At 42.5% G+C, this 16,765-nt stretch overlaps 2 protein-coding genes across 2 annotated transcripts; one reads left to right on the top strand and one right to left on the bottom strand.

Annotated features, from left to right (window-relative positions):
• Window positions 1-18: 18 nt before the first annotated feature.
• crata (carnitine O-acetyltransferase a) lies at window positions 19-6,732 on the bottom strand. The gene is made up of 14 exons (XM_053411160.1): window positions 6,301-6,732; window positions 5,142-5,438; window positions 4,636-4,754; window positions 4,312-4,365; window positions 3,939-4,104; window positions 3,672-3,846; window positions 3,151-3,329; window positions 2,808-2,908; window positions 2,567-2,686; window positions 2,339-2,461; window positions 2,100-2,235; window positions 1,851-1,913; window positions 1,638-1,775; window positions 19-1,062 (listed from the first exon to the last, which is right to left on the bottom strand). The coding sequence occupies exons 1-14, from the start codon at window positions 6,325-6,327 to the stop codon at window positions 847-849; spliced, it is 1,914 nt and encodes a 637-aa protein (XP_053267135.1). The 5' UTR covers window positions 6,328-6,732; the 3' UTR covers window positions 19-846.
• Window positions 6,733-6,798: 66 nt separating this feature from the next.
• Window positions 6,799-13,785, top strand: ptpa (protein phosphatase 2 phosphatase activator; the record flags this gene model as incomplete). The annotated part of the gene is given in 8 exon segments (XM_053411194.1): window positions 6,799-6,936; window positions 10,374-10,471; window positions 10,630-10,716; window positions 11,356-11,481; window positions 11,575-11,692; window positions 12,356-12,455; window positions 13,064-13,188; window positions 13,685-13,785. Coding segments are annotated over 8 exon segments (780 nt in total), but the record flags the coding sequence as incomplete, so codon positions are not given.
• Window positions 13,786-16,765: the final 2,980 nt, after the last annotated feature.

Below are 16,765 nucleotides of genomic sequence, written 5' to 3'. Positions count from 1 at the left end.
TGAACGTGTGACACTTCAGTGTTTTAAATGTGTTTAAATGTGTTGAACAATCATCTCCTCGCTCTCATTTACATAATCTCTGTTAATAACTCATTATTTACTTTCCTTCATAATAATTAATTTCAATTCTGACTTTATAATAATTACACGTCTTCGTTAGCATTGTTATGACTAACTGGCAAAAACAAGTCAATCTTTCAAAATGTATATTTCATCTTTTAACTGATTGTGACTTTAGTGCCCCCTGCTGGAAGTAGAGACACACGGCTTCAAACAGGGACTCAAAACACTTCTGAACTTCTGATTAATGCAGAGATGATAACTATACAGCACACAGTGTCACTAATGAGCAACTAAACATCTGGGAAAAGGCGGATTATCAACCATCGTGATAATAATACGATTTGACTGAACCGAGATAATTTGTTTGGTAATTTACTTAGCGACCAGACGATGCCACAGATTGTCAGTGTCACGGAAAATATAGAGTTCACCAGAGTTCACAGCCTCTGAGCATTAGATTGCTGACATGTGATTTAAACAACAAGCCGGGAAATAACGATATTTGTACTTAAAAAAGGAGCTAACGTCACTTCTCACACGTCTAGCTTCCAGGCTGTTTTCTCAAGGTAGATACATATTCAGTAAAATCAGTGAATCAGTTTGTTTCCTAAAGTGTGAAGAGATCATGGATAGATTAACACATCACTGCGTCTGGTTTGTTCCATAGCACCTCGGACGAGTCATTTACAATCACAACAGAACAATCAGCAGTGGCCCTGTTCACTGTGGAGCTGCAGCAGCTTCACACGATGAGTCATAAACCGATTCTTGAAGGTGAGAGGTTCACAGTTTGGCTCGTGGAGTTCGCTCCAGCAGCGTCTTCATGTCCAGCAGCGCGTCCTCCAGCGCCCGAGCCAGACGCGCTGCGTCCGTGTCCTCGCAGGCGTTGAAGGCCGACACAGAGAAGTTGATGTGGTCGTTCATGGGGTTGTAGCAGACGCCGTACCCGCTGGTCACCACCGGGCCGAAGCACATGACGCAGTCCGTCTGGGACGGCACCTGGTGGACACATGAGAAGGAAGTTGTTAGAGTTACAGTTAAATAACATGTTTTACATCCAAGGCCACTTTGAAATACTGAGGTTATAAAAACTATTGAGCCCCAAGCAAACACTGATCATCATCTTATACTGGGGTCACTGGGAAAAAATATTTTATTTTTCTTTAAATCCATTTAACTAAGTGAAAAGTTTGATAATATTTTCTGAACCAATTTACGAATAAATCTTTTGTGTCATTTTTGAGGCAGAAAAAAGGAATTTAACAGAATCACGATGTAAGTCACTGAGCAACGGCGCCCCCTGCTGCCTCACATGGTGAACTCTGTTGGTCGCTGAGTGTTTTCATGTAAAACTAAACTAATCAGTGTGTTGACTCTGACTGAGGCAACACTACTGAAAGCTGGACATTACCCACAATCCTCTGCTTCCTGAACCAGAGGAGCTGTAACTGATAACACGTTCAGAGCCACTGAACCATCGGTTTAATCCAGCCGCTGGTTTCAGGTAGTAAAGTCCACTGAGCTTAATGAATCCATCTGTGGAACTAGAACTCATCTCTGGTGTCCGCTCACACCTGACTTGTAGACAGCTGGTAGTTTAATGCTTTAGCGTAGGAAGCGTCTTTAAAGACGTCAGGGATGGAGAGTTGTTCATCGACCGCCTGCATCTTCAGGCCCAGGAGGTGTCGGTCTATAGCCTGACCACTGACCGCCTGTTAGGAGGGAGACAAGTCAGTTACTGGCCCCGGGTCAGTGATGTGGACACTTCCCACTTGTCCTCGACTCACCATGCTGGTGTAGGACCTGTGAGCCTTCACAGCTTTCTCCATCAGATCCACCTTCTCTGTGTTCTGTGAAGAACAAGACGAAAACAATGTTTACAGAAACTTGAACAGTCTTCAGACTTTTGAACTTGACTTGTAGTTTGTAAATGAACCTCCTCTCATTTCCATGTATCTTAACCACACACTGAATACAGATGGACCACATGCTCCCTGAAGGTGAGTCATCATCAGGAGGAGGTCTCTGCTTCACACCTGTCTGCTGGGGTCGTCAACAGCTTTGACGAAGGCAGCTGAGGCGGTGGAGGCGGACCTGATGGTGTCGGTCCGTCCCAGTCGGAACATACGCAGGGAGGCACTTTCATATGTGGCACAGCAGCGCTGATGCATCCTGTCAAGGCAGAGGACACTTTAAATCATCTCAGTTCATCTGTGATATCACCTCTGGAACTCTAGTGAAGAGTTCCTGCCCACGTGACGGGTCGACCTCTCACCTGTAGTAGGCGAGCTGCAGAGCGATCTGGATGAAGGCATCAGGACTCATCTTCTGGCTCTTTGGGACATTTTTACCAAAGTGGCCAAAAACTACAACCTTCATATCGAGGTCTTTAGCCAGACTGTGATGAGGGAGCCGTTCAGACAGTGAGACGTAATAACATGAAGTGTGAACATATGTTGAATATGATTAGTTTATTGAGAATCATGATAAAAGCTGCTCTCACGTGTTCATACTCTGCTCGGCCTCCTCGATGTCCTTCTTGACCTCAGGTGTGATGTTGAAGTGTAGTTTCTGCGGTGTGGGCAGCGGCAGCATGGGAGGCTGCTCCACCTCCGTCTTCCTCCTGGAAAGACAGGATACATGAGATGGAATGAGAAACTACGTCCCCATTGAGCTCACTTCATAAAGTCCTGGTTTTCTCATGCTGGGAGCAGAATGTTGTGAGTCTGTGTCGACCATCTCACGTGTATTCGACAACATGGTCAATCAAGGCCACAATAGGCGGTCCTTCAGCTGGGGCGTGCTCGTAGTTTGCTCCACATGTCCCGTCTTCTCCGATAATGAACTGAGAGAAAGAACAAGAAAATCCTGTATAAGTTATTTGACAGAATACACACACTTCTCCAGCCGCCCTCACAGGTATCCACCCGACCAGTTTATAGACAGAGACATTTTCCCCGATTGTCTCATTTGCTGTTCTACGTCATTAAGAGGCCGGATATTAAAATAAGACGGTTTCATAAACTCCTTGTAGGGGCTTTAACTCTGGAAACTGTCTCTTTGTGTGTCCAATGCCGTGTGAGTCACCTGCAGTGTCTTGTCAAACCAGCGGTTGGCGCTGTTCCCCTTGCTGCCTCCTCCGTGCAGCATCTGGACAGCGGCAGAGCTGCGGTACGTCCCGTCAGTCACTTCAGGCATCGCTCCGTCCAGACACACAACGAAGATGCTTCTCTGGATTGTTGACACCGATTCTTTGTTGGTTTTATCTGAACATAACAAACACAAGCTGTGAGTACACAACACTTACACAACTAAATACTGTATTTGGACCGTTCCATTCATCCAGACACTTTGGCATTTATGGCAGCAGCAGCTTTTGTCTCTTTCTTCAGCGGAAGCTTGTCACAACCTCCAGTCGCCATTTTTGTTGCGGTGAGAGACTCTCGACTGCCCTCTAGTGGATGAAGCCATCATGTCGACGTAAAAGTTTGTCAGCAGTGACAGGTCATTTGTTTGAAAAAGACAAATCTCTTCTTATACGTAGAATAAATGAGGCTTTACCGGAGCCCTGTGCTCTTCAGTATTTGTCTTTCAGCTCAGTGTCTCACCCCTGATGAGGTTGACGTAAGCCTTGCCCCAGGAGTCCCGGTGCTGCGTGGTCAGGATGCCGACAGGCTCCTCGTTGGTCTGTAGAGAGGAGCTGCAGATTCTCTCCAGCTGAACGCAGATCTGATCCACGGTCAGTGGAGTCCCGTCACTGTCGTACACGTCCAGCGCAAAGAACTGACTCCACACAGAGAAAAGAGTTGTTCAGAGTTGTGCTTTACAAAACAGGCCCCTGATGCTGAGCTCAGCCACAGACGTGGGACCCTCACCTGAAGGTTGTGCACTACAGTAATGTGTCGCGGGGGGGGCGAGCTCTTGGCGTGGTTCACCACTGAGTCTCTCTTCAGACCAGGGATCCGACAGGACGACAGAACCTCATAATACTGATTCATGCACAGCGGCCGTCCTCCCAGGTATTCTACAGGTAGTGTCTCACTGCAGGACAAAAAGGTAAACTCAAAAATCTGCAACGCAGGAACCTCTCCTGCATCCTTTGACTTGAACAGTCTGTAAACCTGAGCATGTACCTGAGAAAGAACTGACTAAACTTTGGATGTGACTCCCGAGAGGCAGAAACTAATAGAAGCTGGAAGAAGATGAAAGTCACAGAATCGTAGAAGAAAAACCTTTGAAGTTACTCACTTGTCAATCATCGTCTTAAAGTCTAAAACTCCTGCGATCAGTTTGGCCGCAAACCTAAACACAGAGAACATGATTAATAAAGTGTTCATAACATTTCTGAAAATCATCACTTTTCAAAGCAGAACTCGTCACAGCGAAGTGCATCAGTGACATGTGGTGGGATTATATCATATTATATGAAACTGAATGTGAGATAATGTGTGTTTCTTTAATTATCATTGGGTAAAACCATTCTGTTTGAAATGGTTTGGTTGAAATGAATCAAAGTATAATTCTCGACATCTTTATCACTACTAACCAAACATATGTTCTGTGTGTCATCACCTTATTTGTCCTTGTTTATCACTGAAGTTCATGCGAGGTAAGACCAGTCCGGGACTTGAATGCACCACCACAGGCAACCGGTACTCCAGATAGGCCAGCTGCACCCACCACTCCGACAACTACAACCACACAGACACCGGTCAGCACCACAACACAACTCTCTGGAGGAAGTTGTGTCAGGATGTTGTGTCTCCAGGTCCAGGCTCTGGTCTGTCCAAGATGCTGCAGGACTCTGTCCCTCGTTGTAGTTGTAAATCTCAGGTGATGGAATAACAATCAGTCAGATCTTTATCTAACTTTCAATTATGAACAGACACAAAGTATTTGAACTAATATCAAATCAATATATTCTGTTATCAGGGTGAATCCGAAGGCATCCACTTGTGATCAGATCTCTCTGGAGACAAGACATTTGCAGCCTTAGTGAATGAAAGACACAACTGGTGTGCTCCCACGTCACAGCATCATCACAGGTTGTAGGAAGTGTCTTATGTAGTGGATCTCACCCAGTTGTCAGTGTTGTGTGCTCTCTTCTCCAGGCCTCTCTGCAGTCTCTCTCCCACCCCCCCTGCTTTCTGAAACTCCTGCACCAGCTCCTTGGTGCGCTTCAGCTCCTCCTCCTCCACGATGGGCTCCAGTGCAGTGAGGTAGCGCTCGCAGGTCTGCTGCAGCGGGGGGACAGGCAGGGGGGGCAGGCCCTGCTGGTGGCTGAGGTACCGGCCAGAGACCCGGGCGGCTGACACAGGCTTCACCAAGTGATTGGGCTTCACTAAGCTGCAGGGTTTCGATATCCCCGCCTTCACCTGAGAGACACAAGATGTGTGTTAAGTTTTTACAGTAACAGTTTGTCCAAAGTCCAGTGAGATGACAACACGTCCCTCTTTAGTGTTCTAGTGGGACTGTCCAGAGTTATGGCTTCAGGCCTTTCTCCTCTTCTGGCACACGTCACAACATGTCCAGTCTGTTCAGGCTCGTTTCTACAGACGTGATGAGGCGGATGATTCATCTGAACAACAGCTAATAATAATAATAATAATAATAATAATACAAATCTTTATAGTTATAATGTTTCTGTATTCAAACCATTACTAACTATTAACTGTTTATAAAGTTGAAAACCAGAGGTGAAGACTAAAGTGCACCTTCTTCTGTCTAGATCTAATTTTAGATCACCGCAGAGTGAACTTGACCCAGTTAGCTTAGCTTTAGCTTGTTAACTAACACCAGACCAGCTTGCTAGTAGTAAACTCAGCCAGCAGCTAGTTAGCCGGTGTCTCGTCGTTAGCATGGGTCAGTAATAGCAACCACTCAGGCAGCAGCTAGTTAGCTAGTTAGCTGGTGTCAGGTCGTTAGCATGGGTCAGTAATAGCAACCACTCAGGCAGCAGCTAGTTAGCTAGTTAGCTGGTGTCAGGTCGTTAGCATGGGTCAGTAATAGCAACCACTCAGGCAGCAGCTAGTTAGCTAGTTAGCTGGTGTAGGGTCGTTAGCATGGGTCAGTAATAGCAACCACTCAGGCAGCAGCTAGTTAGCTAGTTAGCTGGTGTAGGGTCGTTAGCATGGGTCAGTAATAGCAGCCTGCGCAGTAGTTAGAGACACTTCGATGTGAACCAGTGTTCTAACCCTAACCAGAGTTAGCCGAGCAGCTACCGGCGCGTTAACTGACCGCAAACCTGCTGCAGAAGCCCCACATTGTGTCGTCCCGGTACCGGCCTCACAGACTGATCTGCAGCGGGGTCGGAGGGTCTGAGACCGGGTTAATTCCAGGTGATTCACCGGTGTTTCCTCTGAGATCCACCGGAGACAGGGTCACAGCTCAGCGGCTGAACGAGCTTCATCCGGTGTCTCCAGCCTGTGGCTCAAACACTGCAGGGCTGGCTTCAACTTTCTAAAGTTTAAAGTTTAACTTCTAAACTAGACGCAATGACCTGCATTCACTTCCTGGTTTGTTAAGTTCTCGTCATCAACAATACAAATAATAACAATAATGTGGGGTGAGTTCATTCATATTTGATATAGTATGAATAATATTGTATTATATACGTTGTTGTTAATTAATTGTGATATAAGCACTTTTATATTTCACACCTGCAGCACATTTTATGTGACTCTTTGTGACATTCATAAATTATTTACACTTTATTTAAACTGCGCATGAACTAAGTGAAGAAAACCTCTGGAGCTGTCGTTCCCTCTCCGTCCATTGGAGGCAGTGAGGAGCCGTGGCTGCTTTAAATCAGCCGAGATGCCACGAAGAGAAGAGTGAGAAGCGGCGCCATGGCGGAAACAGAGCAACCAAAAGGTGATAAATATAAACTGTGTTAAACTTAATGTTTCTCTAAACGCTCGTGATGTTAGCTTCTACACAGACGGAATATAAACACTAATGTTAGCTTCTACACAGACTGAATATAAACACTAGTGATGTTAGCTTCTACACAGACTGAATATAAACACTAGTGATGTTAGCTTCTTCACAGAATGAATATAAACACTAGTGATGTTAGCTTCTACACAGACTGAATATAAACACTAGTGATGTTAGCTTCTACACAGACTGAATATAAACACTAGTGATGTTAGCTTATTCACAGACTGAATATAAACTCTAGTGATGTTAGCTTCTACACAGACTGAATATAAACACTAGTGATGTTAGCTTCTACACAGACTGAATATAAACACTAATGTTAGCTTCTACACAGACTGAATATAAACAATAGTGATGTTAGCTTCTACACAGACTGAATATAAACACTAGTGATGTTAGCTTCTTCACAGACTGAATATAAACACTAATGTTAGCTTCTACACAGACTGAATATAAACACTAGTGATGTTAGCTTCTACACAGACTGAATATAAACACTAATGTTAGCTTCTACACAGACTGAATATAAACACTAGTGATGTTAGCTTCTACACAGACTGAATATAAACACTAGTGATGTTAGCTTCTACACAGACTGAATATAAACACTAATGTTAGCTTCTACACAGACTGAATATAAACACTAGTGATGTTAGCTTCTACACAGATTGAATATAAACTCTAGTGATGTTAGCTTCTACACAGACTGAATATAAACACTAGTGATGTTAGCTTCTTCACAGACTGAATATAAACACTAGTGATGTTAGCTTCTACACAGACTGAATATAAACACTAATGTTAGCTTCTACACAGACTGAATATAAACACTAGTGATGTTAGCTTCTACACAGACTGAATATAAACACTAATGTTAGCTTCTTCACAGACTGAATATAAACTCTAGTGATGTTAGCTTCTACACAGATTGAATATAAACACTAGTGATGTTAGCTTCTTCACAGACTGAATATAAACACTAGTGATGTTAGCTTCTACACAGACTGAATATAAACACTAATGTTAGCTTCTACACAGACTGAATATAAACACTAGTGATGTTAGCTTCTACACAGACTGAATATAAACACTAGTGATGTTAGCTTCTTCACAGACTGAATATAAACACTAATGTTAGCTTCTACACAGACTGAATATAAACACTAATGTTAGCTTCTACACAGACTGAATATAAACACTAGTGATGTTAGCTTCTACACAGACTGAATATAAACACTAATGTTAGCTTCTTCACAGACTGAATATAAACACTAGTGATGTTAGCTTCTTCACAGACTGAATATAAACCCTAGTGATGTTAGCTTATTCACAGACTGAATATAAACTCTAGTGATGTTAGCTTCTACACAGACTGAATATAAACACTAGTGATGTTAGCTTCTACACAGACTGAATATAAACACTAATGTTAGCTTCTACACAGACTGAATATAAACACTAGTGATGTTAGCTTCTACACAGACTGAATATAAACTTTAATGTTGTTAGCTTCTTCACAGACTGAATATAAACACTAGTGATGTTAGCTTCTACACAGACTGAATATAAACACTAGTGATGTTAGCTTCTTCACAGACTGAATATAAACACTAGTGATGTTAGCTTCTTCACAGACTGAATATAAACTATACTGTTAGCTTCTACACAGACTGAATATAAACACTAGTGATGTTAGCTTCTACACAGACTGAATATAAACACTAATGTTAGCTTCTACACAGACTGAATATAAACTCTAGTGATGTTAGCTTCTTCAAAGAATGAATATAAACACTAGTGATGTTAGCTTCTACACAGACTGAATATAAACACTAGTGATGTTAGCTTCTACACAGACTGAATATAAACTTTAATGTTGTTAGCTTCTTCACAGACTGAATATAAACACTAGTGATGTTAGCTTCTACACAGACTGAATATAAACACTAGTGATGTTAGCTTCTTCACAGACTGAATATAAACACTAGTGATGTTAGCTTCTTCACAGACTGAATATAAACTATAATGTTAGCTTCTACACAGACTGAATATAAACTCTAGTGATGTTAGCTTCTTCAAAGAATGAATATAAACACTAATGTTAGCTTCTACACAGACTGAATATAAACACTAGTGATGTTAGCTTCTACACAGACTGAATATAAACACTAATGTTAGCTTCTACACAGACTGAATATAAACTCTAGTGATGTTAGCTTCTTCAAAGAATGAATATAAACACTAATGTTAGCTTCCACACAGACTGAATATAAACTCTAGTGATGTTAGCTTCTACACAGACTGAATATAAACTCTAGTGATGTTAGCTTCTTCACAGACTGAATATAAACACTAGTGATGTTAGCTTCTACACAGACTGAATATAAACACTAGTGATGTTAGCTTCTACACAGACTGAATATAAACACTAATGTTAGCTTCCACACAGACTAAATATAAACTCTAGTGATGTTAGCTTCTACACAGACTGAATATAAACACTAGTGATGTTAGCTTCTACACAGACTGAATATAAACACTAATGTTAGCTTCCACACAGACTGAATATAAACACTAATGTTAGCTTCTTCACAGACTGAATATAAACACTAATGTTAGCTTCTTCACAGACTGAATATAAACACTAGTGATGTTAGCTTCTACACAGACTGAATATAAACACTAATGTTAGCTTCTTCACAGACTGAATATAAACACTAGTGATGTTAGCTTCTACACAGACTGAATATAAACACTAATGTTAGCTTCTTCACAGAATGAATATAAACACTAGTGATGTTAGCTTCTACACAGACTGAATATAAACACTAATGTTAGCTTCTTCACAGAATGAATATAAACACTAGTGATGTTAGCTTCTTCACAGACTGAATATAAACACTAGTGATGTTAGCTTCCACACAGACTAAATATAAACACTAGTGATGTTAGCTTCTACACAGACTGAATATAAACACTAATGTTAGCTTCTTCACAGACTGAATATAAACACTAATGTTAGCTTCTTCACAGACTGAATATAAACACTAATTTTAGCTTCTTCACAGACTGAATATAAACACTAGTGATGTTAGCTTCTACACAGACTGAATATAAACACTAGTGATGTTAGCTTCTACACAGACTGAATATAAACACTAATGTTAGCTTCTTCATAGAATGAATATAAACACTGTTAGCTTCTACACAGACTGAATATAAACACTAATGTTAGCTTCTACACAGACTGAATATAAACTTTAATGTTGTTAACCGTCAATACCGAGTTAAGAAATTCTGAAATCTCACACGTAGCAACAACAAATCTACAGCTGCTCTCTGAACAGTGTTTTTAAATAATTTTTTAGGATCCATACCCGAGGATGAAGCACCTGAAGTCACCTTTATGGTGCCCAAGAAAGAAATCAGCGTGGTGCCTGACATGAGTAAATGGAAACGATCACAAGTAGGTTGTGTGGCTGCAATGTGCACATGTTTCCCAGTCCCAAAGGTTTTTAACTTGTGTGCCTTTTTGTGTAAGTGATAAAAGTAATACCATTCTTCTGTTAATTTACTTACTATTACTATTATTCACCACTTAATGTCAAACTCTGTTTTTTCCAGGCATATGCTGATTATATGGGATTCGTTTTGGCATTGAATGAAGGTGTGAAAGGAAAGAAGCTCTCAACTGAATACACAGTGTCTGAGGTTAGTTTGGTCTTATCAGAGGTAGTAAAGGCTTCATTCCTGGTGTTTTGGTCTTTTTCATTCACAGATTTGTTATTGGCGGGGCCTTAAGGAATCCCATTCACATGAATCTGTCTTTAAAGAAACTCTTTACCTTAACCAGCAGCTTGGTTAAAGTGAGTCTGATGTGTGAGTGTGAACATGAGAAAGTTTCCTCCTTCTCTTCCTGAGCGTCTGTTCTCTGTGTCTCTGCTGAGTGGGTTCCATCTCCTGAGAGAGCAACTGACTGAGAGTCACAGACACAACCATCTGCAGCTGAAGAGTGAAGCTGAACTGAGATCAGTTAAAAACACTCTGAAGTTATTGTAAGACACAGAGACCAACAGAGTCAATCACTACGTGTGGCTGCAGGGGGCGCTGTTGATCAGTACAAGTTACACAACTGTGTCTTTAAAACATTCATTTCCAAATGTATATTTAAAATAGTGGTGGACATCAATTCAAATTGGAGACTAAGTTATTATCACCCTGAAATGAATGTGATGCTTCTTTGCTTTCTCTGTATTTCTCTGGCTCATTGAATCGATCATGTGGTGCTGCTGCTCATTTTGTGTAAAAGGAATCGACAGAGTTGCTTCATCCTGATCTCTTGTGTTACAGACGGTGGAGAAGTTATTAGATCTTTTGGAGACTCTGGACCGATGGATCAACGAGACCCCTCCTGTTGATCAGCCGTCCCGCTTTGGTAACAAGGCCTACAGAACCTGGTACAGCAAACTAGACCAGGTTAGTACACAAACACTCACACACATTCATGCATGCGACCACATGCTCTGTATGTAGAACGTGATGTGTTTGTGTGTGTGTGTGTGTGAGTAGGAAGCAGAGGCCTTGGTGTCAGCATTGATCCCTGCTGACAAATGTGCAGCAGCTCCAGAGATAGCCGTCTATCTGAAAGAGTCTGTGGGGAACCCCACCAGGATAGACTATGGAACAGGTAACAGCGCTGTGTGTCCACCTTCTTTACAATAGCTCTACACAAAACACTCACGTTATAGTCTTCTGGTTGTTATGGTTGGACGTTTAGTCCAGTGGCTCTCAACCAAAGAAACAATTAAGTTCTCCTTCATACATTTTTCTGATGTATAATATTTTGTGGTAAATTGTATAATTTGACTACTTAATCTTTAAAAATGTATTGAACATTTTTAATAACACACCACCAATACACCGACAACACAGAAGGCGAAGTTTTGAGCAGACGAAATTACAAGAAACAACACATTTGTTCTTGAGCCCGACTGAATAAACTGTTGGTCCATAAAAATCTGTCGATGAGCCTTTCACATATAAAGCTGTGTTTTGTTTATCTAAAACTTTTATTTATCTGTTTAAACAATGCACTTCTATCTATTTGGTTGTATTTGTTTGTTTTTGTTTAACACCGATTTATATTCCACTCGATGCTGATCTTTTACAAATGCAGCAGACATTTAGTCCAACAACAGGGAAACAATAAAACAAATCTAAATGAAGAAATTGCTTCAAAACAGGGATTGTGAAAGCTTTTTCGTGTTGTAATTAATTTAATGGAAACGAACTTAATAATCACACAGATGCTGCTGATGTTTCAAGATCGTTTCTGTGTTTGTCGTCTCAGGTCATGAAGCTGCGTTTGCTGCGTTCCTCTGCTGCCTCTGTAAGGTCGGAGCTCTCGGAGCGGATGATCGCCTCGCTATTGTTTTTAGAGTTTTTAACAGGTGAGCTGCTGCGGATTTACACGTCTTCAGTTGTACAACACAGCTTTCAGACATAAACTGATGTCTGGAACTGTTCCTGACGTGTTCTCACATGTTCCTCACATGTTCCGGAGGTTCTGTCTGTGAGAACAAATGTCTGAGTCAGTGTCTCTGGACATGTTCTGGATCTTCTCCTGCAGCCTCCTGGTAAAATGTGTGTAACATGTCAGAGTGAGTCCATGTGAGGAACCAGCAGGACAATGTGTGGAAGCTTCCCAGAGAGCGAGTGGACGTGTTGATGAGGTTTCTAACACGTGACGTGAAACCTGAAGAACACAAACATCTCAGGATGAAGAAGAGGAGCCGGACACGAAGAAGATGAAGACGTCCACATGGAAACACAAGGAGATTCCAGATCTTCTGGTGATGAGGGCCGACGCCGGTGTGGACGAGCTGTAAACAACAACACTGATCTGTCCACAGCAGAGTTTATACGTCAGGCTCCGCCCCTGCTTCTCTACAGGCTCCGCCCCTCACCTGGATGTTCCCACATGTTCCTGTTTGAACGAGTGGGACCCGACGACCTGCTGCTGCTCTACATTGTGAAACGTGTGTGTGTGTTTTCTCAGGTATCTGTCAGTGATGAGGAAGCTGCAGAGGACGTACAGAATGGAGCCAGCTGGAAGCCAAGGTGTGTGGGGACTGGATGACTTCCAGTTTCTGCCCTTCATATGGGGCAGCTCCCAGTTCGTTGGTAAGTAAATATAAGAGCTGTAAGGATGAGTCTGTATCTGAAGGGACATATGTAGAGGATCTCAGGACAGGAAGTTGGTGTTCAAACTTCCAGTTTTCACTGGCAGAGAACAACCTCAGGTGTGCTTGGTCCCAGATGGTTTTCTCAGAGAGGAGGTACCCCTGCTCTTCGTTTCCCTCTGGAAATAGAAACACACATGTCAGTATTAGCTGATTTACATCTGAATGTCACGCATCTTAATATGAGCATGTTTTGTCAATTGTTCAAAAATACTGCAGGAGAATTTTATAGAAATGAGCTGATTTAATTGTTTTATTTCCGTCGGATGACAGAGCAACTGCTTTGAAAGCAGATCTTTAATGATTAAGAACTATCTGTAAACTGTTCTATTCTGATGTCACCAGAATAAACTGCTCCAGAACATCCTGTGCTTCTCATTCATTGACAAGGGGACAGTGGCACCTGGTGGTGAACATGTGCACTTACCTCCATGCAGATCACCCGACACTGGAGCCCCGTCACTTCATCGACGAGCGGGTGGTGAACGAGCATCAGCAAGAATATATTTTTCTGGACTGTATCAAGTTCATTAACGAGGTGAGACAGTGAAACACACACAACACATGTTGGTTTATAAACATGTTTATATATCTTAGTGATTGTCAGACATTCACTAGAATCTGCTCCATGTGAACTGTACCTTCTCTCACACGCTAACTTCAGTACAATAGTTATACAGTGATCCGTAGAAAACTTGAGACGTCGGTTTGGTCATTTGTTTCTAAAACAAAAAAATAGAAATTCTCTTTGACTTATTAGCATCAATAAATAAAGTTATCTGCAAAAAAGATCTGAGGTGAGTCGTGAAGATGGTGAAAACACAACCGGTCATTTTATCACCGTGAAGCAGAGACGACACAAGTTAGAGAGCAGGGCACGAGAAGTCTCACAGCTGTCACTCAGTCCACGTTCATGTGTTTGGTGGGCGGAGCTTCGAAGAGGGGGTTGATGGGAGTGGTGAAATGTTTCTGTCACATTTTGCAGCTGCTCAAGGACCAGCGCTATGTAACAGTTACTGAGCCACAGCGCCCCCTGCTGCCACATGTGGTCATTAACTCTGTCTCTGTGATGAAGTGGTTTCATGTAAAAACAAAGTCTCACGATGTGTTGACTCTGACTGTGTCCTCCCACTGGATATTACCCATGATCCTCTGCTTCCTGAGCCTGAAGAGCTGCAGCTGGAACAAATCCACAAACTGTTCAGAATCCTTCATGTTTCACAGTTTCCTTCTGAATGTTGGAGATAAACTCTGGTTGTTAATAACTTCAGAGTGTTTTGAACTGATCTCAGTTCAGCTTCACTCTTCAGCTGGTTGTGTCTTTGACTCTCAGTCAGTTGTTCTCTCAGGAGATGGAACCCACTCAGCAGAGTCACAGACGCTCAGGGAGAGAAGGAGGAAACTTTCTCTTGTTCACACTCACACATCAGACTCACTTCATCAAGCTGCTGCTTTAACATAGAACAATTTCATTGGGTGGACAATTAAAACAAATTCTCAGGACTTTAGATTTTAAATAATTTACCCAAGTTGTGTTTGTAATAATAACATTTTTAAATATTCTGCTGTACGGGGATCACAGCTGAATGAGGTTCCGTTCAGGAGCAGGAAGACGAGGGAGGAAAGGTGGATTCTGTTGGTCAGGAGCCAGAGCAGGAACCCTGCGCTTTGTTTTAGGAGGAAAAGGAGGGGAGGGAAGTGGGGTGGGGGGGGGGGGAAGTGGGGGAGGGCGTTGGTGGAGCAGCTACATCCCTTTCCTTCTCCCCCCTCAGACACCCCACCTCCTCCTCCTCCTCCTCCTCCTGCTGCTGCTTGACCTCTCTCTCCTCCTCAGGGTTGTGGAAAGATGCTGCTGTCGTCCTCGTCCATCCATTCTTTGTGTTTTTACGTTTTGTGATATAATTCTACTCTGACTTATATGTTTGGTGTTGAATGGTTCTAGAGCTGAAACAGTTTTTAATTTATCTACAAATATATTGATACTTTTTTTCTGCTGGTCAACAATATGTATTTTTGGAAAATAATAATAACACAATAACAAAGAGTGGACACGTTGGTCAGCATTTTTGTGTCTGGCTCTCTCTCGCTCATGTTGTTATTTTTGTCTAAATGAAATCTAAGCTGGTGCGACGGCCTGAGGCCAAAAGATGTGATTCACAAACACCTTCATCGTACGATGATCCGTTAATTCATGTGCTGCACACCAGTGTGACTGACAGCTAGTACCGTCCAATGGCTGCAGGTGGGCGGGCAGTGACCACTAGCCTCAGTCAGGCTCCACCCCAGGCTTCTCCAAATATGGGTACCTTTGGTTTTCCGAAAACCAAGATGGCGCTGAACCAAAAGTCAAACTGAGCAGCTCACAAATGACGTCATCGTGGGTCGATCGTTGTGTGGACACAAGTCATTCAATCATCATAATGATATTCATTGCTATGAAAGAATGTGGTTGAGTTAGTCAGAATTTATTAATTTAGATTTATTAATAATTTTTAAAGGACAATCTGTGGATGTGTTGAACTAGATGATGCTACTGCGATACAGCTACTCCTGTTGTGGGACAAAGCTTGTGTCCAATCGATGGATCCTATGATCCGTGTGGAGGGAGTCCTGAGGGTTTATTGTTTTAAACATTTCATATCAAACCTTTCAAACTCCTCGTTTAGCTGCAGATCTGTTGTTTCTGTTTACTTACTTCAGTCCTGACGTGTGTGTGTGTGTGTGTGTGTGTGTGTGTGTGTGTGTGTGTGTGTGTGTGTGTGTGTGTGTGTGTGTGTGTGTGTGTGTGTGTGTGTGTGTGTGTGTGTGTGTGTGTGTGTGTGTGTGTGTGTGTGTGTGTGTGTGTGTGTGTGTGTGTGAGTGAACATGAGTCACTTCCTTCACCACATGCTGCTGTGAATCACTCCTTCCTCCAGGGAGTACGGTCTGTCTCCACCCCCTTTCCTCCCTCCACCATGCCCTTCCCCCATGTGAGGCCCTGGAAAGTGTCTCAGCAGCGTGTGTGTGTGTGTGGGGGGATTTGACGGGTTGGAAGGGGGGCTGGGGGAGTGTGGTGAATGGGGGGATGGAAAAAGGAGAGGGTTGTTAGATTGATGCCCGGGGGTCTGGGTTCCTCTGCCTCTCGGGAGAAAATGGTGGGAAAACGTTCATCGTCCTGCTTCATTTATAAATTCACACTTTTGTTTTTGTGTGTCTCACTTTTAACACTGAACATGTAGATATTGGTTTTCTATGTATTTTGAATATTTGTCTCTGTCCTTAAAGCTAACACTCTCTCTCTCTTCCGTCATTTATGACTTTTCTTAATGTGATCACAGATCAACACTCAGTCTCTTGTTCTGATCTGGATTCTATTCAAATCAATGCTTGAAGAATGGAATGTGGTCACAATCGGCCAGATAACGAGTCAGTGAGCTGAAGATGATTCTCTGAGTTTGTGTCGATTCGTGACACTTTCACATCAGTAGTCATGTGACCAGTTAACCTCCAGTCTGGTCTCCAGTTAGAATCCATCGCAA

This window comes from Pleuronectes platessa, chromosome 19 (genome assembly GCF_947347685.1).
Source record: "Pleuronectes platessa chromosome 19, fPlePla1.1, whole genome shotgun sequence".
Classification (NCBI taxonomy): Eukaryota; Metazoa; Chordata; class Actinopteri; order Pleuronectiformes; family Pleuronectidae; genus Pleuronectes; species Pleuronectes platessa.
Note: the sequence above shows the minus strand (reverse complement) of the source record. Positions and strands in the feature narration are given on the sequence as shown.

Bases quoted from the DNA above. Each gene is read 5' to 3' on its own strand.
- crata (XM_053411160.1), bottom strand. From the start codon at position 6,327: ATGTGGGGCTTCTGCAGCAGGTTTGCG. The intron at 2,687-2,807 runs GTGAGATGGTCG...CTGTCTTTCCAG, and splicing joins GACCATGTTGTCGAATACAC to GAGGAAGACGGAGGTGGAGC. The intron at 1,914-2,099 runs GTGTGAAGCAGA...TGTTCTTCACAG, and splicing joins TTGACGACCCCAGCAGACAG to AACACAGAGAAGGTGGATCT.